At 56.5% G+C, this 22,930-nt stretch overlaps 1 protein-coding gene across 14 annotated transcripts in view; it reads left to right on the top strand.

Annotated features, from left to right (window-relative positions):
* The window catches only part of PITPNM2 (phosphatidylinositol transfer protein membrane associated 2), a 163,176-nt gene that overhangs the window by 132,917 nt on the left and 7,329 nt on the right, over positions 1-22,930 (top strand). For 11 of the 14 annotated variants that reach the window (XR_003515232.1, XM_027566949.1, XM_027566951.1 and 8 more), the window contains 15 exons: positions 1,055-1,269; positions 2,330-2,451; positions 5,470-5,697; positions 8,311-8,619; positions 9,574-9,669; positions 12,380-12,484; positions 12,653-12,723; positions 15,553-15,800; positions 16,422-16,611; positions 16,751-16,870; positions 17,435-17,640; positions 19,177-19,355; positions 20,814-20,984; positions 21,550-21,699; positions 22,760-22,924. Coding sequence is in view for 13 of the 14 variants with exons in the window: in XM_027566949.1 (XP_027422750.1) it covers positions 1,055-1,269; positions 2,330-2,451; positions 5,470-5,697; positions 8,311-8,619; positions 9,574-9,669; positions 12,380-12,484; positions 12,653-12,723; positions 15,553-15,800; positions 16,422-16,611; positions 16,751-16,870; positions 17,435-17,640; positions 19,177-19,355; positions 20,814-20,984; positions 21,550-21,699; positions 22,760-22,924 (2,575 nt within the window). In the remaining variant the exon portion in view is untranslated. The remainder of the gene's footprint in view (positions 1-1,054; positions 1,270-2,329; positions 2,452-5,469; positions 5,698-8,310; positions 8,620-9,573; positions 9,670-12,379; positions 12,485-12,652; positions 12,724-15,552; positions 15,801-16,421; positions 16,612-16,750; positions 16,871-17,434; positions 17,641-19,176; positions 19,356-20,813; positions 20,985-21,549; positions 21,700-22,759; positions 22,925-22,930) is intronic. The other 3 variants (XM_027566952.1, XM_027566954.1, XM_027566955.1) reach the window with 2 other exon arrangements.

Here is a 22,930-nt window from a genome sequence, read left to right as displayed (position 1 = left end):
GATGCCATTGTAAATGGAAATGATTTCTTTATTTCCTTTCTGCATTATTTGTTCTAGTGTGTTGATTTTGTATCCTACAACTCCGTTGAATTCATGTATTAGATCTAACAGATTTGGGAGGATTTTAGGTTTTTCTGTGTTTAAGATTGTGTCATTAACAAATTGAGATAGTTTTACTTCTTTCTTTAAAAAATGTTTTTATTTATTTTATTTTTGGCTGGGCTGGGTCTTGGTTTCTTCAAGGACTTTTCTGTAGTTGCAGTTCTTGGACTTATTGCAGTGGCTTCTCTTGTGGAACATGGGCTCTGGAGCGCAGGCTCAGTTGTGGCTCATGGGCTTTGTTATTCCACTGCATGTGGGATCTTCTGGACCAGGGATCGAACCCATGTTTCCCTTATTTGCAGGCAGATTCTTTACCACTGAGTCACTAGAGAAGCCCCACTTCTTCCTTTATAAAAAAAATTTTTTGGCTGCATCGGGTCTTAGTTGCGGCACATGGAATCTTTATTGCAGAATCTTTATTTGCGGCATGCAAACTCTTAGTTGCGGCATGTGGGATCTAGTTCCCTGATCAGAGATGGAACCTGGCCCCCTGCAGTGGGAGATTGGGGTGTTAACCACTGTGCCACCTGGGAAGTCCCTACTTCTTTCCAATTCGAATGCCTCTTACTATTTCTTTTTCTTGCCTAATTTCTCTGGCTAGAACCTCCAGTACAATGTTGGCTAAAAGGTGAGAAAGCAAGCACATCCTCTTGACCTTGGGGACACTTTCAGGCCCAGGAGATTCAGGAGTCAGAACGGAGGAGTTTGTATGTGCATTACTGGGCCCGGAGAGGGAACCGTGGCCCTTCAGTCTTCTGCATGAATGCTGGGACACGTGGAGCCTTGTGGGGGGAGGTATTTGAGGAGGATGTGTTGAAGTGACCCAAAAGGAGCCAGCCTGGTTGGCCAAAGCCTCCCCCACCCCCCTGCACTCAGCACCCTCACCTGGGTCTCCCGAGCCCCTCCCCTTCTGCAGAGAGCTCCAGACCCACACGTGCTTTTGTCCCCACAGAAGAAGAGCCGGAACGAGACACACGGCGAAGGCAGCGGCGTAGAGATCCTGGAGAACCGGCCGTACACAGACGGCCCCGGCGGCTCCGGGCAATACACACACAAGGTGTACCATGTGGGCATGCACATCCCCAGCTGGTTCCGCTCCATCCTGCCCAAGGCGGCCCTGCGGGTGGTGGAGGAGTCCTGGAACGCCTACCCCTACACTCGAACCAGGTGAGCCTGCCCTCGGCCCCATGTCGCCCTCCCAGGAAGTAACCCAGGGGCATAGATACTGGCGCTGGCCCCCCAGACAGTCTCAGCTGCCTGGCTCCCAGGGAGCTGAGCCTCCATTCTAAGTGGTACCCTGAAGGTTCCCCCTCAGGGGAATAGACAGGACAGGGCAGGCTATACCCCTAGGTGCCTCCTAGCCTGCCAGTGGGGGGAGCCCAGGAAGGCATGAGTCCAGTGAGGGCTATCTGAGACTCCTTTGCCATCTGGGAAGGCTCAGGGAACACAAACTCACTTTAATGTTTGCCTAGGAATGCAGGACAGTCCACCAGCTGGGAAGAAACAGGAACTGAGGGTAGCCCAGATGGCTCAGAGATTCCCTCCAACCCTGACACCTTCAGCGACTATGATGATATTTTATAACAAGCCATGTTGAACATGGCTTTCTTTGGATCCCCCTGGGTAGGGGGCACTTTTCACTCTGTGCCGCCCACCCAATATAACTGAGCACTGCTTGATTAGAAGAGAGAGGGGGCCACCCATGTGCTGAACAGGTGGGGTCCCCACGAGTCTTCTGGGGCTTCTTTGTCCAGGTGGGTGAGGGCCTGGAACTTGCTGGGGAATCCATCCAGGTTGTTCACTTCCCAGCAGTACTTTTCTCCTCTGAGTTCATCTCCAGCCAAGAGAGAGAGGCTGTCTCCCTGTTGCCACACTTGGCTTCTTAGGGGACAGGGGAGAGGGTGGCATGTCACACCAAGCGCTGGTCCAGATTCAGCCCATTTGGTACTGTGCCACCTTATAACTGCATCCACACCGTGTTCACATCATGCCTCACACACGTGGACACAGGCTGCCAGCCACTTCCTGCAATGATTCCCCGCCTCCCCGTAAGTCCACCCCTCCCGCTGGCCCCAACTTGGACTTGGCTCTTCTTGGGATGCAGTGAAGGTCCAGGAGGACAGAACAGACAGGTCTCACCCACCACTCCAGCCCTCGTCCTCCACCCAGCGACCCACGCCCACCCCTCTGAGCCTGGGTCCTAGTGGATACTCTCCTTCCCCCACAGGTTCACTTGCCCTTTTGTGGAGAAATTCTCCATCGACATCGAAACCTTTTATAAAACCGATGCTGGAGAAAACCCCAACGTTTTCAGCCTGTCTCCTGTGGAAAAGAACCAGCTGACAATCGGTAACCGTCCACCCTGATGCTGCCACCCTAGGAGGGCCAGGAGCCCTTCGGGGCCAAGTTCCCAGTTGCCCTGCCCATAGGTCCCTGGACTCTGCCCCTGGTCTCCAGGCCTGGCAGGCTCCAGATCGGCTTCTGTCCTGGGAGGGGAGGTTAGAGTCCAAGCCAGCCTGGTGGGAAGTCGGGGGAGCTGGGGAGGCAGGACGGGTCTCCTTGGCCCCATTTCCCTGATGTGCCCACTGAGGCTAAGTGCTTTTCCACTCAAGCCCCTTCCCTCCATCCCTTTGAGGTGTCCCCATCCCCAGAAATGCACGTGTGCTTGGGAGCCATCTAGGGCTGACAGCCATCGGCGGATGTGGCAGGCCGGGTGGGGGATGTGCACACAGTGGGGCCTGTGTCCCCTTGATGGTGGGCGGCCTCTCCTCCACTCCCCTCCAGCTGACTACACCGTGCAGGAAATGGGTCCCATTTGTTAAGTCGTTTTCAAGAAAGGCCCGAGGGACATCCTTGGCAGTCCAGTGGTTGAGACTCTGCGCTCCCAATACAGGGGACACGGGTTCACTGGTTGGGGAATTCAGATCCCACATGCTGTATGGCATGGCCTGAAAAGAAAAAAGAAAAAGAAAAGCCAGAAATCAGGGTTTTCATGTGAAATCTCCCAGTTCCTCAAGGTTGACAAATATTTTTAAAATCTTTGTAAATATACCAGCCAGACAAAACACATCAGTGGACCAGCTGCACCTTGACAGCCCCCAGGCCCCTAGGAATGAGCCGTTGTGGGTCTCAGACGGGTGTTGGAGGGGTGGTGATGACCCTCAGCCACCCTCGGATGCCGAGATGGCTTTTCCCTGGGACTCCTCCCTCCTGCCCGAGCTTTTAGGCCCCACTGGGGTTTGGGAGATGCATCAGCTTGCTAAGACCATCAGAACAGGGTACCACAGACTTAAGGGCTTAAAGAAACAGATGCTTAGTGTCTCACGATTTTGGAGGTCAGAGTCAAGGTCAAGGTATCGGCAGGGTTGGCTGCTTCTGGAGTCCCTGAGGGAGAATCTGTTTGGGGTCTCTCCCTGAGCTCTTTTTAAATTTTAAATATTTATTTATTTGACTGCATCACGTCTTAGTTGCAGCATGCAGGATCTTTTATTGCAATGCATGGTTTCTCTAGTTGCAGCACATAGGCTCCAGAGCGAGAGGGCTCAGTAACTCCGTGGCATCTTAGTTCCCCAACCAGGGATCAAACCCATGTCCCCTGCATTGGAAGGTGGATTCTTAACTGCTGGGCCTCCAGGGGAGTTCCCCTAGCTTCCTGTGGCTGCTGGCAGTCTTTGGTGTTCTTTGGCCTGTAGACACTCCACCCCAATCTCTGTCTTCATCTTTACATGGTGTTCTGTCAGTGTTCAAGTCTATATTCACATTTCTCCTTTTTCTTTTTTAATTGAAGTATACTTGATTTAAAATATTGTGTTAGTTTCAGGTGTTGTTTTTTTTTTTTTTAATGAGCCAAATCTCTCCTTTGTTGCAATGTGGGAGACCCAGGTTCAATCCCTGGATCAGGAAGATCCCTTGGAAAATGGAATGGCTACCCACTCCAGTGTTTTTGCCAGGAGAATCCATGGACAGAGGAGCCTGGCGGGCTACAGTCCATGGGGTCACAAAGCGTCCGACCACGACTGCGGAACTAAAACTTTTACTGCTTTCTCCTTTGCATAACCATGCTGGTTAGATTAGGTGCCCTCCTTTAGATGACTTCTTTCAAGACCCTGTCTCCAAATAAGGTCATATTCTGAGGCCGACATATGCGTTTGCCAGGGGACGCACTCTACCCATAACAGGAAGGAAGGGCCCAGACCCTCTGACAGCTTTTGTCTGGCCAGCTGCAGGCTCTCCCCGGAGGCCTCCCGTCATGGTTCACGTCCCAGCCCTCCTCTTGGTGGCCATTGCCTGCCCCAGTGGACCGGGCATGTGGTCTACTCTGGGAAGGATGTAAATCCTCTCCACTGTCTGCTGCCCCCGGGCTGCTCTGACCCATTGCCTGTTCCAGTGGGGCTGATGTCTTCCTCTGTAAACCACAGCCCAGACCCGGTGCCAGGAAGATGAGACAGCCAGGGCCCGGGCCCGGCAGAGCCCCACCAAGTGCCATTGTCCCCACACCTCTGAAAGGAGGTTCTCTGAGCTACAAGCCCCGTCCTAGGTTCCTCCTCACCAAGTGTGCACACAGCCCCATCTGACACATGCATACCACAGGAGCCAGCCCAGCGAGATGGTTTTGACTTGGGGGAGGAGGCATTTGACCAGAGGTCATTCTTCCCAGAGTCACTGTCACCCCCCTTCCCCGAATCAGGTCTTACCAGCCCCCAGTCCTGTTTCCCCAGCGCCCAGCACATCCTGGACTGGCTCATGCCCAACACCTCCCTCTGGGCCCTTCAAACTTGGTTTCTGGACTCCTCCTGCTGTCTGTCTGGGAGGGGCTTCCTAGCAGACCAGCCACCTTCAGGGTGCCTGGCGAGTGATGGCTGATGAGTCCAGCTGCATCCCCGTCACCTCTCACCATGCAGACACTCTGGTGGTTCCCCAAACTGCCCCACTTCTGGGTCAAGAGTCACACTCTGGGATGTTCTCCGCCTCATAGTTCTGCGCCTGTGGCTGAAATGCCAGCTTGTCCTCTTTTACTCTCCCCTGCCCCATCCCACATCCTCCATGGAAATTCATCTTCCCCACCCGTGCTCCTCCAGCTCATCACCTGATTTATGCGCTTTGGCAACTGTGCACAAAGCAGGGGTTTTGCTGAAATGATTTGAAAAGACAACAAGGAAAGACACAGGTCCTGAAGTCAGGGGAGCTCGGGGATCAGAGTGGTCCAGAGCAGCATCTCCACTCCCATGTGGGGCCCTGGGACACATCCAAGCCTGGGGTCCTGCCAAGATTCGGGGATGGCAGGAACATGGGGGAGGAGACTGGAAAGGGAGGGGTGGGGTAGAGGTTGGGGCCGAAGGGGTCACTCACAGGGGGGTCTCCTCGTAGATTTCATCGACATTGTCAAGGACCCCGTGCCCCCCAATGAGTATAAGACGGAAGAGGACCCCAAGCTGTTCCACTCAACCAAGACCCAGCGGGGGCCCCTATCGGAGAACTGGATCGAGGAGTACAAGCAGCAGGTGTTCCCCATCATGTGCGCCTACAAGCTCTGCAAGGTGGAGTTCCGCTACTGGGGCATGCAGTCCAAGATCGAGAGGTTCATCCACGACACGGGTGAGGGCGCCCGCCTCTCCCTCTGTGTCCCTCCATCCGCCTGCCGCCCCCCAACCCCCCGCGTCTGCCTGGGACTCCAAGTTTCTGTTACTCTGGGCAGGTGACCCCAGGGCCCACGTGCAGCATCCCACCTGGTTTACCTTGACCACACAAACACTTGTCGAGCACCTACTGAAGACAGGCAGTGTGTGTCCTGCCCCAGACGCTCTGGACTAGCTGGAGTTTCTAACATGTGGTGCCCACCCCCATGGGGTGTAACGCCTCCTTCCTGCTGTTCATGGCACCTCTTGGCACCCTGGGGCCAGACCCCAGGCCCTGCACCAGTGTTGCCTCCTGCTTTGGGTTGAAAGTCCCAGCGGACAGTGGCTTGGCCATCCTCTGGTCCTCACACCCATGCTGGCCTGGCCTGGAGCAAGTGCCCAGGAAACAGAGGACCAACAGATGACCGGGGGTTCCTGGCACAGCTAGAGCTGACCCAGGGTCCTCCCTGCCCTAGAGCTACCTCGGCTCCTTCCATGTCCCCCAGGTCAGGGTAGGGGTCAGTGCCCAGGGCCTGGTCTTAGCCCCGAGGCTCATGATCCAGGAGCAGCACCCAGGCAGACACCCATTGACTCCCAGAGTAAGGGTGACTGTGTAGCCCTGAGCAGAGTCACAGCACCTCTGGTAACACTTCACAAGTGTCACATCAGCTCTCCCTGGCCCAGTAGGGTGGCCACTGTCACTCCCCGCCTCCACCTTGATTGCAGAGGAGGAAGCAGAGGGCCAGTCCTGGGTGTGACCCCAAATCTTCTGGCCCATCTGTCCTTGTCCAGACATAACGTGTCGTCAGACAGTCTGTCCACCATTAGTGCTGGCTGGCCCTGAGGGTGGTGTTCCTGAGGCCGTAGCCTGGGGCCTGGGAGCACCCTCCCAGGAACAGAGGGTGAGAGGGAGTTCCTTCTAGGCAGACGTTTGGGATTGAGAGATTTAGAAAGGACAGCAGGGGAGACAGAGCGGCCTGAGCGAGTCCAGGAGAGGGGAATCAGGAGCAAGGGTCACCGGAGACCAGCCTGGGGACAAGCAAGGACTGGGCTACCCGGGAAGCCGCTCAGTTTTCTGTAGGAAAGCGGGCGGAGGATCCAGTGACAACCCTTCTGGGTCTGCCCCAGCCCCTGGGAGAAACTCAAATGCACGTTCTGGAATGTTCAGAGCAGCAGGTTTGTAAAAGCAAAATGGACAAACAGTGAAAGTGAGCCAAAGGCCCATTGGCAGGAGAAGGAATAAATAAAATGTGGTATTTCAAACAAATAAAAATCGACCGCACAGCAACAAACCGGAAACTCACCCAGAAAAGCAAGTGGCAGAAAAATAACGTGCAGCGTGACACATACATGTAAATGTCAACAACATGTAGACCAACCCAACGTCTTGTATAGAAAAACATGGAAAGAAGAGCAAATGATAAAACACAGAACTCAGGATGGACCCCTACGGGGCGGGAGGGTGATGGTGGGGTCCGTGTTGCTGGTCACTTCTGCTCCCTTGAAGAATGATGTGTGTATCGGGGGGGAGCCAAGGTGATTTATTTCTCCTTAATGTTTTTTTAAGCAGCTTATTGAGGCCTAATTTTGCATTTGTTATAAGAGAAGTTTGAGTTCCGTAAGTTTGAGTGTATTTGCAGAGTAGTGCACATAGTTCTAGAACATTCCACCCCCCCAGAGCCTTTCCCAATCACCCCCACTCTCATCCTCACCCAAGGCAGCCCCCATCTGCTCCCTGTGCTCGTGGTCCTTCTGTTCTTTATACCTTTAAAGTATCTTATTTTCTGCCTTCTATGTATAAGATATTCCTGTATGTCTTTATCCTGTTTTATTTTATTTTATATTTGTTTATGTGGCTGGGTTGTAGTTGCAGCACATGGAAACTTCAGTCTTCCTTGTGGCACGGGGGATCATTTAGTCACAGCATTCAATCTCTTAGTTTCATAATGTGGGATCTAGTTCCCTAACCAGGGATTGAACCTGGACCCCTTGCATTGGGAGCTCAGTTTTAGCCACTGGGCCACCAGGGAAATCCCTATCATGTTTTATATGCATATATATTTATTTTAAAAAGAAAGGACCGGCACTTCCCTCATGGCCCATTGATTAACACTCTGTGCTTCCAATACAGGGGACAGGGGTTCGATCTCTGGTCGGGGAACTAAGATCCCACACACATGTCACATGGCGTGGCCAAAAGTTTTTTTAATAAAAACAAATTAAAAGTGAATTTCAAAAAAGAAAGGACCAACCTGCTTCAAACTTAAGCTTGATTTTTCTGTGGGAAATTTAAGAGAGGCGCACTAGACCAGATAGGAAACACTCAGGGAGTCCTCCTCCAGCTCCCCTTGAGGGAGGAGACCCCCTGCCCCAGTTACAGAGCCACTATGAACTCGGGAGGCCATCTATAAGCTGGATCCCTCATTTGCACATGGGGAAATGAACCTGGGGGTTGGAGAGACAGTGGCTTGCTGGAGGCCAAGCAGTGGGTGTGGAGCAGAGCCTGACCCGCAGCCTGGGGTGGCTCCCAGCCGAGGGTCCCTAGGAGACTCTGACACAGGCCTGTTTGTCTTCCCTGCACCCCCGCCCCTAGGCCTGCGGAAGGTGATGGTGAGGGCCCACCGGCAGGCCTGGTGCTGGCAGGACGAATGGTACGGGCTGAACATGGACAACATCCGGGAGCTGGAAAAGGAGGCCCAGCTCATGCTGTCCCGCAAGATGGCCCAGTTCAATGAGGAGGACAAAGGGGCTGCGGAGCTGGCCAAGAATGAGGCTGCCCAGGACCAGGCCTCCGGGGAGCCCTCCCAGCCCAGCAGCAGCGGTGGGGAGCCCCTGGCGGGCAGGGGTCTGAAGAAGCAGTGGTCCACATCCTCCAAGTCATCTCGGTCATCCAAGCGGGGAGGTGAGCACCCTGCGACCACGCTGTGGGGTCCCCCCCCCTACTCGTCCACACCAGTGACCACCCCTCAGGGCAGCTCCCATCCCAGGGCGGCTGTGGGGTGTTCTAACACTGAAGGTGGTCTGCTGCTTTCGGATCCAAGGCCACACCTGTAGGGAGTCAGAACCAGTCACCTCTTCGTAGCCTCTGCTGCAGATTGAAGCCCAGGGCGACCCCCAACCCTGGCAGGTTCCCCCAGACTCACCCACACAGCCCCGGGCAGACAGGCAGGCTGGCCACATGGGAACCCCGCTCCCAGCCCCTCATAGGACCTGGTTGGCTGCAGCTCTGAGGAGCCAGGCTTCTGAGGCAAAGAGGAGAGAGGTCTGGGGTGGGGGATACACCCAGCATACCCAGGAGGGACTTCTGCCAAAGGACCTTGAAAGCCTTCAGATACTGAGAAAATCCTTTCTCTGAAACTTATGTGAAAGTGCAGTGGCTAGTGGGAAAACTCAGGGTATTTTGTGTAAAATACCAGGAGTCCCCCTCTACGCCTGCAAATCCAGCTTTTCCTACGCCAGGCTTGTCTGTCCTGTGCTGAAGGGATCCAGGGAAACACATACACCATACCTTTAATCTCACTCCCCACCACTGCCCAGCCTCCCTACCTATCAGCATCACTGTGGCAGTCTAAAGGGCTCGCTCCTGGGCCAGCCAGGTCAGGGGCACACGAGTGGACCCCAGCCCGGGTGGCTGCACATCCTGGCCTCATACCCAATACCCTCCCTACTCCATGTCCTCACGGGACAGGACCGCGCTGTGCCAGGTGGGCTGGGAGGTGAGCCAGGGCCACCCTGCCCTCACTCCATCCCCTCTGAGCCCTCCTGGCCCCGCTCCAGTGTCATCGCACCTGCCCGCTTCCACCTGCTCTTCCCAGGGCAGCCAGGTCCTCAGTCGGTCTGCGGTTTTGCCTTCTAGCGAGTCCTTCCCGCCACAGCATCTCGGAATGGAGGATGCAGAGTATCGCCCGGGACTCAGACGAGAGCTCGGACGACGAGTTCTTCGATGCTCATGGTAGGTGGGCACCCTGGAGCGCACGGGCCTTCCCAAGAGAGGGAGGGGTGGGATCTGAAAGCGTCGGTGGGGATGCAAGTCACGATGGGAATTACCCGTGGAAAGTTCTGGGTGAACAGCAGGGCGTCAGGGGCGGAGGCAGGATAAGATGAGGTCACCAGGAGTCTGGGCTCTCATACCCTAACCCTGATATCAGGATGTGCCCTGGATCTGGTGGGTAGGGACTGTTCTCTCAAACCCCCCAAAACAAATTTACAATCATATAGGGACATTTTTTTCCATTGTTGTTGTTCAGTCAGTCAGTCGTGTTTGACTCTGCCACCCCACGGACTGCAGCACCTCAGGCTTCGAGGTCCTTCACCATCTCCCGGAGTTTGCTCAGACTCCTGTCCATTGAGTTGGTGATGCCATCCAACCATCTCATCCTCTGCCGAATTTAACTCCCTAAGGGAATTCCCTGGCAGTCCAGTGGTTAGGACTTGGTGCTTTCATTGCCAAGGGCGTGGGTTCAATCCCTGGTCAGGGAACTAAGATCCTGCAAGCTGTTGTGGCACAACCAAAAAAAAAAAAAATTCCCTCAGAAGCTTACGAAAGTGTAACTTCTGATTTTCTAATTTTTTGTAATTACTGTCTTTTCATGATTAAATTAACACACGTGTAATTCAGAAACTTCAAAAATGTGAACAAGCAGAAAATACGTAAAGAGCCCCTTTTCCCACGAATCTCAGAACAAGCACAGCAAGAGAACAGCCAGATGAATCACCCACCTGTGCTGGGAAGATGCAGGGTCTAAACAGCCTTCCTTCATACCTTGGTTGTTCCTCTCAAGGAAGTAAGAGGGGCTGGCAGGCAGGTTCAAGGAGATGGATTTGCAGTTCACAAGGCAGGACACAGGCTCAGAAAGGGACAGGGACTTGCCCACAGGCCTGCAACAGGGCAGAGGCAGGTTTGGCCCCTGCCAAACCTGGCAGGCAGGGCGGGGGGGACTTGGTACAGGAGCCAAGTGGCCCCTGAGCTGGCCTCTCCACTGGGGCCTCCCCGAGAGTAGGGAGTGGGTATGGGGCATCCCACACTCCCACCCTCCCCTCCAGCCAGGCCAAAAGGCTAAGCCCTTCCTGGCTTTGTGTCCCTAACATGAGGTAAAGACACAGGAAGAGTTTTAGAAAAATCTGGAAAAGAGAGACAGCAGAGCAGGAGATGTCACTGCTGCAGCGTCCTGAGGAAACCGTCCCAGTGACCCAGGGAGGAGGGACCAGCACATACATGCCAGGGTCCATACAACCGCTTCCTACCCAGGGGTCACGGGGATACGTTCTCAGGAAAGCAGACACAAGACTCATGGGTGGAACTGTTCACAGCAGCGCTTCTCACTAAGCTATCCTTTTGTGGACATTAAAAACAGTCAGGAACATTGTGGAGAAACAAACTGAAGTCCATCCATATGACGGACTATGACTCAGGCATGAAAAGGGATGAAGCACTGACACATGGTTGAATCTTAAAAATACCGTGTGGGGACTCCCCTGATGGCCCGGTGGCTAAGACTTCAAGCTCCCAGTGCAGAAGGCCCAGGTTAGATCCCACATGCTGCAACTAAGAGTTCGCATGCTGCCATTAAAGATCCCACGGGCGGCAACTAAGATCCGGAACAGCCAAATAAATAAATACTAAAAAAAAAAAAAGTATTGGAGAAGACTCTTGAGAGTTCCCTGGACAGCAAGGAGATCCAACCAGTCCAATCTAAAGGAGATCAATCCTGAGTATTCATTGGAAGGACTGATGCTGGCTGAAACTCCAGTACTTTGGCCACCTGATGTGAAGAACAGACTCATTTGAAAAGACCCTGATGCTGGGAAAGATTGAAGGCGAGAGGAGAAGGGGACGACAGAGGATGAGACGGTTGGATGGCATTACCAACTCAATGGACATGAGTTTGAGTAAGCTCCAGGAGTTGGTGATGGACAGGGAAGCCTGGCGTGCTGGAGTCCATGCAGTCACAAAGAGTCAGAGACGACTGAGCAACTGAACTGAAAAAAATACAAAAACCCCACCATGTGAAGTGGAAGAAGCCAGACACAAAAGACCACATACTGTAGGTACCATGTGTGGAAAATGTCCAGAATAGGCAAATCCATAAGGACAGAAAGTCCACCGGCAGTTGCCAGGAGCTGGGAGAGGGGGGCTGGGGCATGCCTGCTAATGGGGACTCCATGTGGGGAGATGGAGGAGCTCTGGGACCAGATAGGGCTAGTGGTTGCACAGCATTCTGAGTGGACTAGGTGCTACTTGAAAATGGTTAAAATAGTGAGTTTTATGTTCAGTGAATGTTACCACAATTTTTTTAAAAAACTCAAGCAGACAGCAATGAGAAGCCAGCACACCACAACTAGAGAGTTAGCCCTTGCTGTCCACAACTAGAGAAAACCCACATGTAGCACCGAAGACCCAGCATAGCCAATGATAATAATAATAATAAACCAAAAACATCAGGCAGAAGTCCTGTGAGAAGGTGGCCATGTGTCCGTCCTGTTAAGGAAGAGAGACCACAGAACCGAGTGGGGAGGGGCACACGAGCCATAGAAGCATGGGGGCCCCCCAGACTGGCCACTCCCAGGCCCTCCGCCACTGGAAGCCGGGCCTCCCAGTGACCGACACCACCCAGGTCCCCACCCTTGATCGAGGTGCTGAAGCCCCTCTCTTTCCTCCCCAGAGGACCTGTCTGACTCAGAGGAAATGTTCCCCAAGGACATCACCAAGTGGAACTCCAACGATCTCATGGACAAAATCGAAAGCCCTGAGCCAGAGGACTCACAGGGTAACCAGCTGGGGGCAGCAGGGCCTGGGGAGGGCAGCTAAGTGGACCAAGCCCTCCTCCCCGAGAAGGAGCACCCAGCCACCCGGGGGACTGGGGGCCTTGTAGGTCACGGTCACGACCTGTGTCCGGTGTTGTCTGCTCACAGCAGTCACCGCGTCTGTGTTGCAGATGGTCTGTACCGCCAGAGAGCCCCCGAGTTCAGGGTGGCCTCCAGCGTGGAGCAGCTGAACATCATCGAGGTGAGTTCCGAGGTGGCAGAGGGCCAGGGCCGCGGGGGGCAGGGGCCAGGGCGCCAAGGACCAGTCCCAAGGGGGCAATGGAGGCAGAACTTGGCACCCACAGCCTCACGTCCACTCTGGCCTGGGCACCACTGGAGAGGGGCCTGGGACCCACCCCCTCTGAAGTCCCTGACAACCAGTGGGGTCTGCTCCAGTAGGGCAGCTCCCCCAGGGAAGGCCTTGCCCTGCTCCGACCCTGGAGAGTAAAATGAGAAACTTGTAAATTCCAGATCAAAAATAAGATCTTCACCTTGTGCTCAACCTGTCTGAAGTCCCTGAAGAAAAAAAGATGGAAGGGGAGGAAACGAAAGTCACCTAGGCAGAAGTGATGTGGCTGGCCGTGGCCGCCCTACTCTCAGTGTGCAATAAAGCTGTCTTGGTAGAGTGCCTGTGTCCGCTTTGGGGGTTCTTTGCACGGAGCTCACGCCCCTTCTGCTCCTCCACCTGCGGGCGGTCAGAGCTGTTTGCGTTCGGGCGGGAGCCGGGGTGGAGTGGGGTCACCGCGCTGCTCTGGCCTCTAGCTGCCCAAGGTGGAGATGGTACCCCTGGGGACTCAGGACCCCTGGGGAGTTTGGACTAGGGGTTGGGAGGGCATCCACACTGCCCTCTCCTCTTGGGGTTCTCTTTGAGGTCTAAGGTCGAAGCAGGCTTTTCTAGAAGGGTAACTGGGACAAGGGGAGTTGATTTCCAGTTGCAAGTTAATGGCAGTGAAGCAAAGCAAACCCCCTCCTCCCCTTTGGTGCACACAGCTCTGACAGCCACCTCCCCCCCACCGCCCGGGAGGGGCAGAAGGGGGCCTCGGGCTCTGGATCTGCCTGTGGATGCGCATTTGGGCCCAGCACCGGTTCTGGAGTACCGCCATCCTGAGTCGGATCCCTTTGCTTGCAACAGCCCCCAAACCGGAGCTCCTCTCCCAACCGCAGGGAAGGAGGACGGCTTTATGGAGTCACTGATGGGGCCCTCCTGGCTCCCCAGAGCTGGCTCCCAGGCCCTGCCTCCCGAGGGCTCTGTTCCCACTAGGGTTCGAGTCTCAGGCAGGGCATGCCCTGGTAGAAAGCAGTTTGCACAGGAGGAAAGTTGTGTCTCGGGCTGGTCAGTGCTGGGTCCTGGCAGCCAGGCCCAGGCAGGCTCCCCGCACTGTCCAGCCCTGCCCATCCCAGGTGACTAGGGGTATGTCTGGGTGACCAGGAGGCTGCTCAAATATATTCCTTCCACGAGCCCCTCGCCTGACTGTATTGATAATCCTTGAGACCATCGGGCAGCCAATGACCCCACCATGCCTCAGGCCATGAGTTCATTCCCTCCCAGGCCTGGCAGCCGTGTGCAGCCCTCGGAAGAGACAGGAGTTGGACCCAAGCTCTGCTGGGCGTGCGTTCCTGCCTAGGCCCCAAGGCCCGTGACTGGCTGATGACCAGGCCCCTCCTGGGGATTGATGCAACCCAGTCTTATTTCCACTCTGGGCCGAGGACTGCCCGCCCATCAGCCTTCCTCTCACCCAAAGCCCTCTGCTGCTCAAAGGCTCCCAGTCTAGCCCGATCTGTTCCTGTGGCCTCACTGGTCGCTGGGCTCAGCACCCGCGCTGCCCATCCCTCTCCTGGGCTCTGCATTGACACTTGGGTCCTGCTGCTGCCCACTCCTGCCAGCTGATGGCCCAGTTCAGGGCCAACTGACCCCCTAGGGCCCTCCAGATGGCTTCAGCCCCTTGTTCTGTCTTGCTGGTTCCTTAGGGAGAGGCCCCTCTCTTCAGCTCCCTTCCCCGACCCCCACACTCGCTGATATCACATGGGCATGGCGAGTACTCAGCAGTGGCTCCTCTTGGGCTCTGGCCTCCCACAGTCATATACCAGGAGTTGGGGGCAGGGAGAGGCCCCTGAACTGGGATTACAGCCTGGGGTAGGAGAAGAGCACTGAGCTGGTGGTAGAAGCTCTGGGTTCCAGTCCAGCTTGGCACTGACATGCTGTGTGACCTTAGATAAGTCCCTTGGCCTCTCTGGGTCACCTCGTCTCGAAATGGAACAGTTGGATATATGCAAGTCTCACTTGGACCTCACAAGCAGGGCTGAGCAGCAAGAGGTGGGGGCATGACTCCTCACAAATGGTGGGGCGGGGGGGGGGGGCGGTTGTGGTTTCAAATAGAGATACCTGCATTGCCCTCTCTGTTCTAAGGTGCTGGGGCTCTACCTCTGCTGGACATCTCGGCTCTTGAGGACCTTGGTCTTAGAGTCTGGGAATGGCAGGGCCTGGAGGCCATAGTCCAGGGACAGCCCATATAGATAGAATGAGAGCTCAGTGCTGTTGGCAGAGCAGCCAGGCTGAGTCCCTGACCCCAGCCCCTCTTAAGTGAGTCTGTGACTGTCCAATGCCTGGACACAGACACACAGAGGGCAGGTTGACCCCAAAGGCCCGCACTGGACTGAGCTTCTGCCTCCTCCCCAAGGCCAGAAGCCCCAGAAACCCCTGTCTGGGCCCCCTTGATGGGAAGTGGAGTTTCTGCTTTGGATGGAATAGACCCCTTTCTCCATGTCCTCTGTACCCTGGTCAGGTCAGCGGCCAGGAGCTGGGATGCAGGCAGAGAGGACGGACGGGGAGGAGCAGCTGGCCTCCCCCACCAGGGGAAGGGCTTGAGGCATCGGGCACCAGGCCCCGGAGCAGAGGAACTGAGATCGCGGTTTTCAGAGGGTGTAATTGGGCCTCAACAGGCCTCTTTCCCCAGCATGACAGAAGCCTCGGCCCGGGCACAGAGCTGAGTCCCCAGGGAGTTGACCCCCACCAATCCCCCCACCCACACAGGATGAGGTCAGCCCTCCACTGGCCGCACCGCCCTCCAAAATCCACGTGCTGCTGCTGCTGTTGCATGGAGGCACCATCCTGGACACGGGTGCCGGGGACCCCAGCTCCAAGCAGGGAGACGCCAACACCATCGCCACCGTGTTCGACACCGTCATGCGCGTGCACTACCCCAGCGCCCTGGGCCACCTCGCCATCCGCCTGGTGCCCTGCCCACCCATCTGCTCCGATGCCTTCGCCCTCGTCTCCGAGTGAGTGTGTAGGCTCCACTCCTCCCCTGGCCCCGAGTGTCAGAGACCGTCCCACCTAATATTGGGACCATGGTCCCGTCATCCAATCCAGCTGTCTAACTTGTTCTGTTGGGAGGCAGCAAAACCCATGCAAGATGGCTGAGGTTAGAGTGTGTTAGTCACTCAGTCATGTCCAGATCTTTGCGACCCCAAGGACTGTAGCCCGCCAAGTTCCTCTGTCCATGGAATTCTCCCCAGGCAAGAATACTGGAGTGGGTAGCTGTTCCCTTCTCCAGGGGAATCTTCCCAACCCAGGGATCGAACCCGGGTCTCCTGTATTGCAGGCAGATTCTTTACCGTGTGAGCCACCAGGAGGATACAAGGGGGTTAGAGTTTGGGGCCCAAAGCTGAGCCTCAGTCTCTGCATCTGTGATATGAGAATGCTGCCCTGCCTCTGAGATTACTCCCCAGCCCTGTTCCCCACGCCTGGCCTGGAAGCATCCCCACGCGGTTTGCTGAGTCAGGGCCAAGGCTCTCAGGGTGTCAGGCAGCTCCAGCTCTGATGTTTGGGTCAGGGGTGAGGGTGCCCCCTGGGCAGAACTGAAGCCACCTGCTCTCTCCTGATGGGTTCCCTTCCCCCAGCCTCAGCCCCTACAGCCACGACGAAGGCTGTCTGTCCAGCAGCCAGGACCACATCCCCTTGGCCGCCCTGCCCCTGCTGGCAACCTCCTCGCCCCAGTACCAGGAGGCTGTTGCCACAGTGATTCAACGAGCCAACCTCGCCTACGGGGACTTCATCAAGTCCCAGGAGGGCGTGACCTTCAACGGGCAGGTGAGTTGTGGGGTGGGAGAAGGGGAGACAGAAACCCCTGCAGGGTGGACTGGCCTGGTCCTCCAGCCCAGGGCTCTCCCCAGCCAGCACCCCAGCAAGCGGGGCGGGCGCTCAGGGCCCTGGACCTCTCCCCACCCAGGTCTGCCTGATCGGGGACTGTGTCGGGGGCATCCTGGCGTTCGATGCCTTATGCTGCAGCAACCAGCCGGTGTCTGAGAGTCAGAGCAGCAGCCGCCGGGGCAGTGTGGCCAGCGTGCAGGTACGAGCTCCCTCCAGCCCCCAGAGCAGGGGACCTTCAGGATGGAGACCGTATCACCCTCTGACTCCAAACATCCCAGAGGCCTGCAGTAAAAAGGAAGGGTCGGGGTTGCCAACGCAGGTGCCCAGAGGCGGGGGACAGATGCATGGCACAGGTGAGCAGCTGCAGTGAGGCCAGACAGGAGCGCAAGCGATTTCAGCAGGCAGTGAAGCCGGGTCTACACCGTGGAGAGCAGATCCATCACCATGAGGGCCTGGATCCTCTGAGCCTCCTGGCAAGAGAAAGGACCCAATTTCCCTCCGCTGCAGAGTAGCAAGCAGCCTGGTGGGCTGGGCGAGGCGGCAGGATCAGTGGGAAGTCAGCAAGGCCCAGATGGATGGGCTGGGCCAGGAGTGAAGATGGGGGGAACCATAGGGCACACAGGGACGGGGCCTTTTCCTCCCCGGCTTGGGTGAGAAGCTGCCACAGGCATAGGGTCAGGAGGGGAGACTCGGCTCCCACGACACTGAAGAGGGGGCCAGGCCAGTGGCCACCGGGCAGTGAACCTGTGTGGGGCCATTCCAGGACGCTGACCTGCTGTCCCCTGGCTCGACGGTCAACACGGCACATGGCAGCAACCTGGAGAGCAGCCGGCACCTGAGCCGCAGCAACATCGACATCCCCCGGAGCAATGGCAATGAAGACCCCAAACGGCAGCTACCCCGCAAGAGGAGTGACTCGTCCACCTATGAGCTGGACACCATCCAGCAGCACCAGGCCTTTCTGTCCAGGTGGGTGGGGACGCCCCCGCTGGGTGAGGATGGGGACTCTAAGATGGGGAGACACGGACCAGGTGGTGCTGATGGCCAATGTGAGAGACCTGAAGGCCCCCTGACCTAGGTCCTGGGGTCCCCAGGGTAGGCCCACGGTTCTTCAGCCAAGAGAAGGTGTTGGGTGCAACTGTGGTCTTTTTTTTTATGGTCATGCTGTGCTGTGCTGTGCTTAGTCGCTCAGTTGTCTCTGACTCTTTGCAATCCCATGGACTGTAGCCCACCGGGCTCCTCTGTCCATAGGATTCTCCAGGTAAGAATACTAGAGTGGGTAGCCATGCCCTCCTCCAGGGGATCTTCCCAACCCAGGGATCGAACCTAGGTCTCCCGCATTGCAGGCGGATTCTTTACCATCTGAGCCACCAGGGAAGCCCAAGAATACTAGAGTGGGTAGCCCATCCCTTTTCCAGGGGAACTTCCTCACCCAGAAATTGAACTGGGGTCCCTGCATTGTAGGCGGATTCTTTACCAGCTGAGCTACCAGCGAAGTCATATATATATATATATTTTTTAATTGGGATACAGTTGCTTTACAATGTTGTGTTTCTGATATACAGCCAAGTGAATCAGCTATATGTATACATATATATATCCATATATATATCCATATGTATATATATACATATATCCCCTCTTTTTTGGATTTCCTTCCCATTTAGTTTACCACAGAGCACTGAGTAGAGTTCCCTGTGCCATCCAGCAGGTTTTCATTAGTTATCTATTTTATGAAAAAAAGTAAGTGAAAGTGTTAGTCACTCAGTCATGTTCGACTCTTTTTGACCCCATGGACTGTAGCCCACAAAGCTCCTCTGTCCATGGAATTCTCCAGGCAAGAATCCTGGAGTGGGTTGCCTTTCCCTCCTCCAGGGATCGAACCTGGGTCTCCCACCCTGCAGGCAGATTCTTCACTGTCTGGGCCACCAGGGAGGCCCTACTGTTTTATACATAGTATTGATAGTGCGTATATGTCAATCCCAATCTCTCTATTCATTCCACCTCCTTGCTCCCACCTTGGTGTCTATGTTTGTTCTCTACGTCTGTGTGTCTATTTCTGCTTTACAAACAAGTTCATCTGTACCATTTTTCTAGAGTCCACATGTATGCCTTGATACATGATATTTGCTTCTCTGACTTACATCACTCTGTATGATAGTCTCTGGGTCCATCCACATCTGAGTCAGAGAGAACAGACTGACTGGGGCAGGGGAAGAAGCAGGGATTGGCAGAGTCAGCAGGCAGAACTGACCGGGGACAGCATGGTCCCAGCCAGGGCTGTCCCAAAGGCAGTGGGCTCCCTGGAGAGGTCGGGCCCTGCTGTCACCAGGGGTGTCCCAGCAGGTGCTGGACAGCTGCACTCGCAGGACTGCACAGGGCCCAAGCTTCGTTGGGGCCTGATGAGCCCCGAGGAGCCTCTTTCAGGAGGCTGAGGGCAGGCCGGCCCGGAGGAGGGCCGTGGTGTGACCTCGCTCGTCTCCCCACCCCACCTCATACCTGCAGCCTCCACGCCAGCGTGCTGAGGAACGAGCCCAGCTCCCGCCGCTCAAGCAGCTCTACCATGCTGGACGGTGCAGGGGCCGTCGGCAAGTTCGACTTTGAGGTCGCTGACCTCTTCCTCTTCGGGTGCCCCCTGGGGCTGGTCCTTGCCTTGAGGAAGACGGTCATCCCCTCCCTGGATGGTGAGAGTCCCTGCAGGGGAGGGTAGGGGTCCATGAGCTGGGCAGAGGATCTCAGTGAACCCCTGTCACAAGGCCAGGGCCACATCCCAGGCCCCTTCCTGCATCAGCCTCCTTCCTGCACCCCCTGCCTCACCAAGGGCCCATGGCTCTCCTTTGTTCCAGCCTCAACCCAGCTTAGTCTCCAGCCCCATTTCCCAACACACTGTTTCATTTCATCTCTAAGGCACCTCTGGAAGTTGAGGACCAGAGATGGAAGGGGCTGCCCCAGGATCAGATGAGGACAGACCCAGTCTCCCATAAGGAAGCCAGGCACCTCTGAAGTCTCCCTGATGCAGTGGCCTCCCAGCCCCAGAGACAACACACACAGGGAGGTGGAGAAGTGTCGGTTAAGAAGCTGTCAGAGCAGAGGTCCCTGCCCAGTGCCCCCAGGATCAACTGGTGTGGGCTCCCTCCCATCCTACAAGAGCTGCACAGGGGGAAACTGAGGCTCAGAGAGGTTGTAGACACCTGCTCAAGGGCAAGACACTGTGCACCCACATGAGTGCACAGACTCAAGAGACAGAGATGGCAGGGCAATGTCATCTGTAATCATGGAAAACCTGAAACAACCTAAATGGGATGCAGGCTGAGGTTAAATCAACTTTGGCACAGCCGTACAAAGCAATGCCCCAGTGCAATTCAAAAGAAAGGGGCTCAGTGAAAATATTCATATGAAAGACTCCCAACATTTTTTGTGTTAAATGAAAAAAAAAGGTCAAGTACAAAAAGCATAGATCATATTTCTATTTGTGTGCAGGTTTGGGGTTTTTTGGTGTTGGGTCTTCATTGCTGCGCACGCACTTTATCTAGCTGCAGCAAGCGAAGGCTTTTGTTGCAGAGCATGAGCTCTAGGTGCTCCGGTTTCAATAGTTGCAGCCCTCGGGCTCAGTAGTTGGGAAGCACAAGTTTAGTCGCTCAGCGGCATGTGAGATCTTCCTAGACGAGGACTCAAAAACCCTGTGTCCCCTGCACTCGACCACCAGGGCATCTTCCCAACAACTGCAAAATGTTCGGAAGCGCAGAGCCTGGAAACATTTTCAATCAAGAGTGGATGAGCAGGCTCTAGCCTGCTCGGCCGCACATGCTCGGGGCTCCCCAGGGTTTGCAGGTAGGGCTCTAGCCTTAGCGCTCTGGGGGTGGAGAGGAGCTTTCCGTTATATGTCTTATATCGTATATATCCCTGTACTACAAAAAACAAAAAAATTTACCATTATCATAATTTTCTTAATTAAAACAAATTTGGTTAATAAAGGGACAGTGGCCCAAACAGAACCCCAAATCGATGGAGACACACTTTTGGGTTTCTCTGTCTTCTAAAACCCCAATTCCATCCCACCCCACCGGACCTTAGCCGGCTTTAGGCCCCGCCTCCTTAGGGCGGAGCTAACTCCAGGCTCTGCGACTCCGCCCCGCCCTCAGTTTTCCAGCTGCGGCCCGCCTGCCAGCAAGTCTACAACCTCTTCCACCCCGCTGACCCGTCGGCCTCGCGCCTGGAGCCGCTGCTGGAGCGGCGATTCCACACCCTGCCGCCTTTCAGCATCCCCCGCTACCAGCGCTACCCGCTGGGGGACGGCTGCTCCACGCTGCTGGGTGAGAGAACCTGCGCCCCACCTCCACCGGCCCCGGCCCTGGGGGAGGGTGGGAGTTGGCCCGACTCCTTGGGTGCTCCAAGTTCCGGGGGTGGCCCTGCGTGCGGGAAGGGGCGGCCTGCACTGAACCCTTTAGAAGCTGGACAGCTGGCGTAGGTGCAGGTGCCTCGCCCCAGGGAGGAAGGCATGAGACACCTCCACAGGCCTCCCCCTTCCCGCCGCTTCACACACAGCACAGAGCCAGGGCCCCGCTCCCTTTCCCACTGCCCCACCAAGGCAGAGCTGAGGACCCAAGGGACCCTGGCAGAGTCTGGGCCTGTGTCCCACCCTGTGAAGGGCCCCTACGGCAGGCTATTGGCCCGGAACTTCCAGGTCACCTGGCCTGGAGATAGGTCGCGTGAACGAGGGCTGCCCCGTGGTCCATCTCGTCCCTCCCGGGAACAGCCCGTCCTTCCTGCCCCCCGTGTGTCCCAGTCCTGTCTTGGTCCTTGAGAAGCCCTGTGTCTGTCGGAGCGTCCACACGAGTGTCTGTTCTTGTCCTCTGTTCTCTCCCCGTCTGCCTCCAGTCGAGACCGTGCAGAGAAACCCCGAGCTGGTCTTGGAGGGCGGCCCCCTGGCCCCTCTCCCTCCCGGGGACGGCTTCCTGGAAACCAGTATCCCCGTGCCCGCGCTCACCTCGCAAGACGGGCCCCGCCCGAGCCCGGGCTGCGCTGAGTGTGTGTAACCCCCCTGCTCGTGGTGGTGTCTGCTTCGCTGGCTGACCGCTGGTCCTCAGGGACCCCCCACCCACTCCTTGGCCACCCAGAGTTTGGGGGACTGTGGCGAGGAGCAGAGACCAGGCAGGACAGGTCCCTGGGAGCGGTCTTGGCACTGGGCAGTGCGGGGAGGGGACTCAAAGCAAAGAAGGAGCCCAGAGGAGAGCAGCTGTCCCGGGGTCACCCAGCACAGTGTCAGCCCAAGGGCTCTGTCTGCCACTTGTGAGGCTACCAGCAGGGGCAGCCAAGGGTTGGGGTGAGGCCTCAGGCCCTCTGGGACCCACCTGCCCCCAAGGAGAAGACTTCGGTCCCGGCACAGGGTTGGATTCTCGACCCACTCCCTCCCTCCCTGAGGAGGTCCAGGCACCTCCTGCTCCTGTCTAGAGGTGGGTCCTCTGGCCCGCCCTCAGCCCAGGCCCAGGTGAGCCTGGCTGGAGCCCTCAGCCCTCTTCCTTTGTCCCTAATGCCCATCCGGGGCTGGCTCATGTGGCCCATGTGTGAGGGGCATGCACGATGCTGGCTCATTTGCTCAGTCCTCCGCCTAGGACATGCCTAGGAAGCTGTCCCAGGCCCCTGTCGCTAGCACCCCCAAACCCAGCTGCCATGGGCTGTGGGTCAGGCCAGGCCGGGCCCCAGAGGCCAAGAAGGCTAGACTAGACCAAGAGACTAGAAGGGTGGCCGGGGTGGGGCGTGAGCCTGGCCACCTTGCCTCCCTGCCCACTGTGTCTGTATTGGTCCATCTGTCCAGCCCTGCCCCAGCCCTCCCTTCTCTCTGCCTCAGCTCAGCCCTGCCCTCTCGACCCTGAAAAGGCAGGCCCTGGCACGCATGGGCCCATCCTGTCTGCCAGTTGTGCTCAGATGCCCCCCACTCCTCTGCAGCTGGTGTTGGCCTTGCCTGGCACAGCTGCCGCTCTGGCCTGCCCCAGCCCTGGCACACACTGGGCACCCCTGCTTGGGGGTCCTGGGGCCGGGCTGGGCAAGGCCTCCTTACCCCTGGTCTCTGGTCCCTGTCCACCTGCAGCAGAGGCACTCCAGGCCCACAACACGGTCTTCCAAGAGCACGCGGCCCCCTCCTCACCTGGCTCAGCCCCCAGCACCCGAGGTTTCCGCCGGGCCAGCGAGATCAGCATCGCCAGCCAGGTGTCTGGCATGGCCGAGAGCTACACGGCATCTGGCATCGCCCAGAGTGAGT

This window comes from Bos indicus x Bos taurus, chromosome 17 (assembly GCF_003369695.1).
Source record: "Bos indicus x Bos taurus breed Angus x Brahman F1 hybrid chromosome 17, Bos_hybrid_MaternalHap_v2.0, whole genome shotgun sequence".
NCBI lineage: Eukaryota > Metazoa > Chordata > Mammalia > Artiodactyla > Bovidae > Bos > Bos indicus x Bos taurus.
Note: the sequence above shows the minus strand (reverse complement) of the source record. Positions and strands in the feature narration are given on the sequence as shown.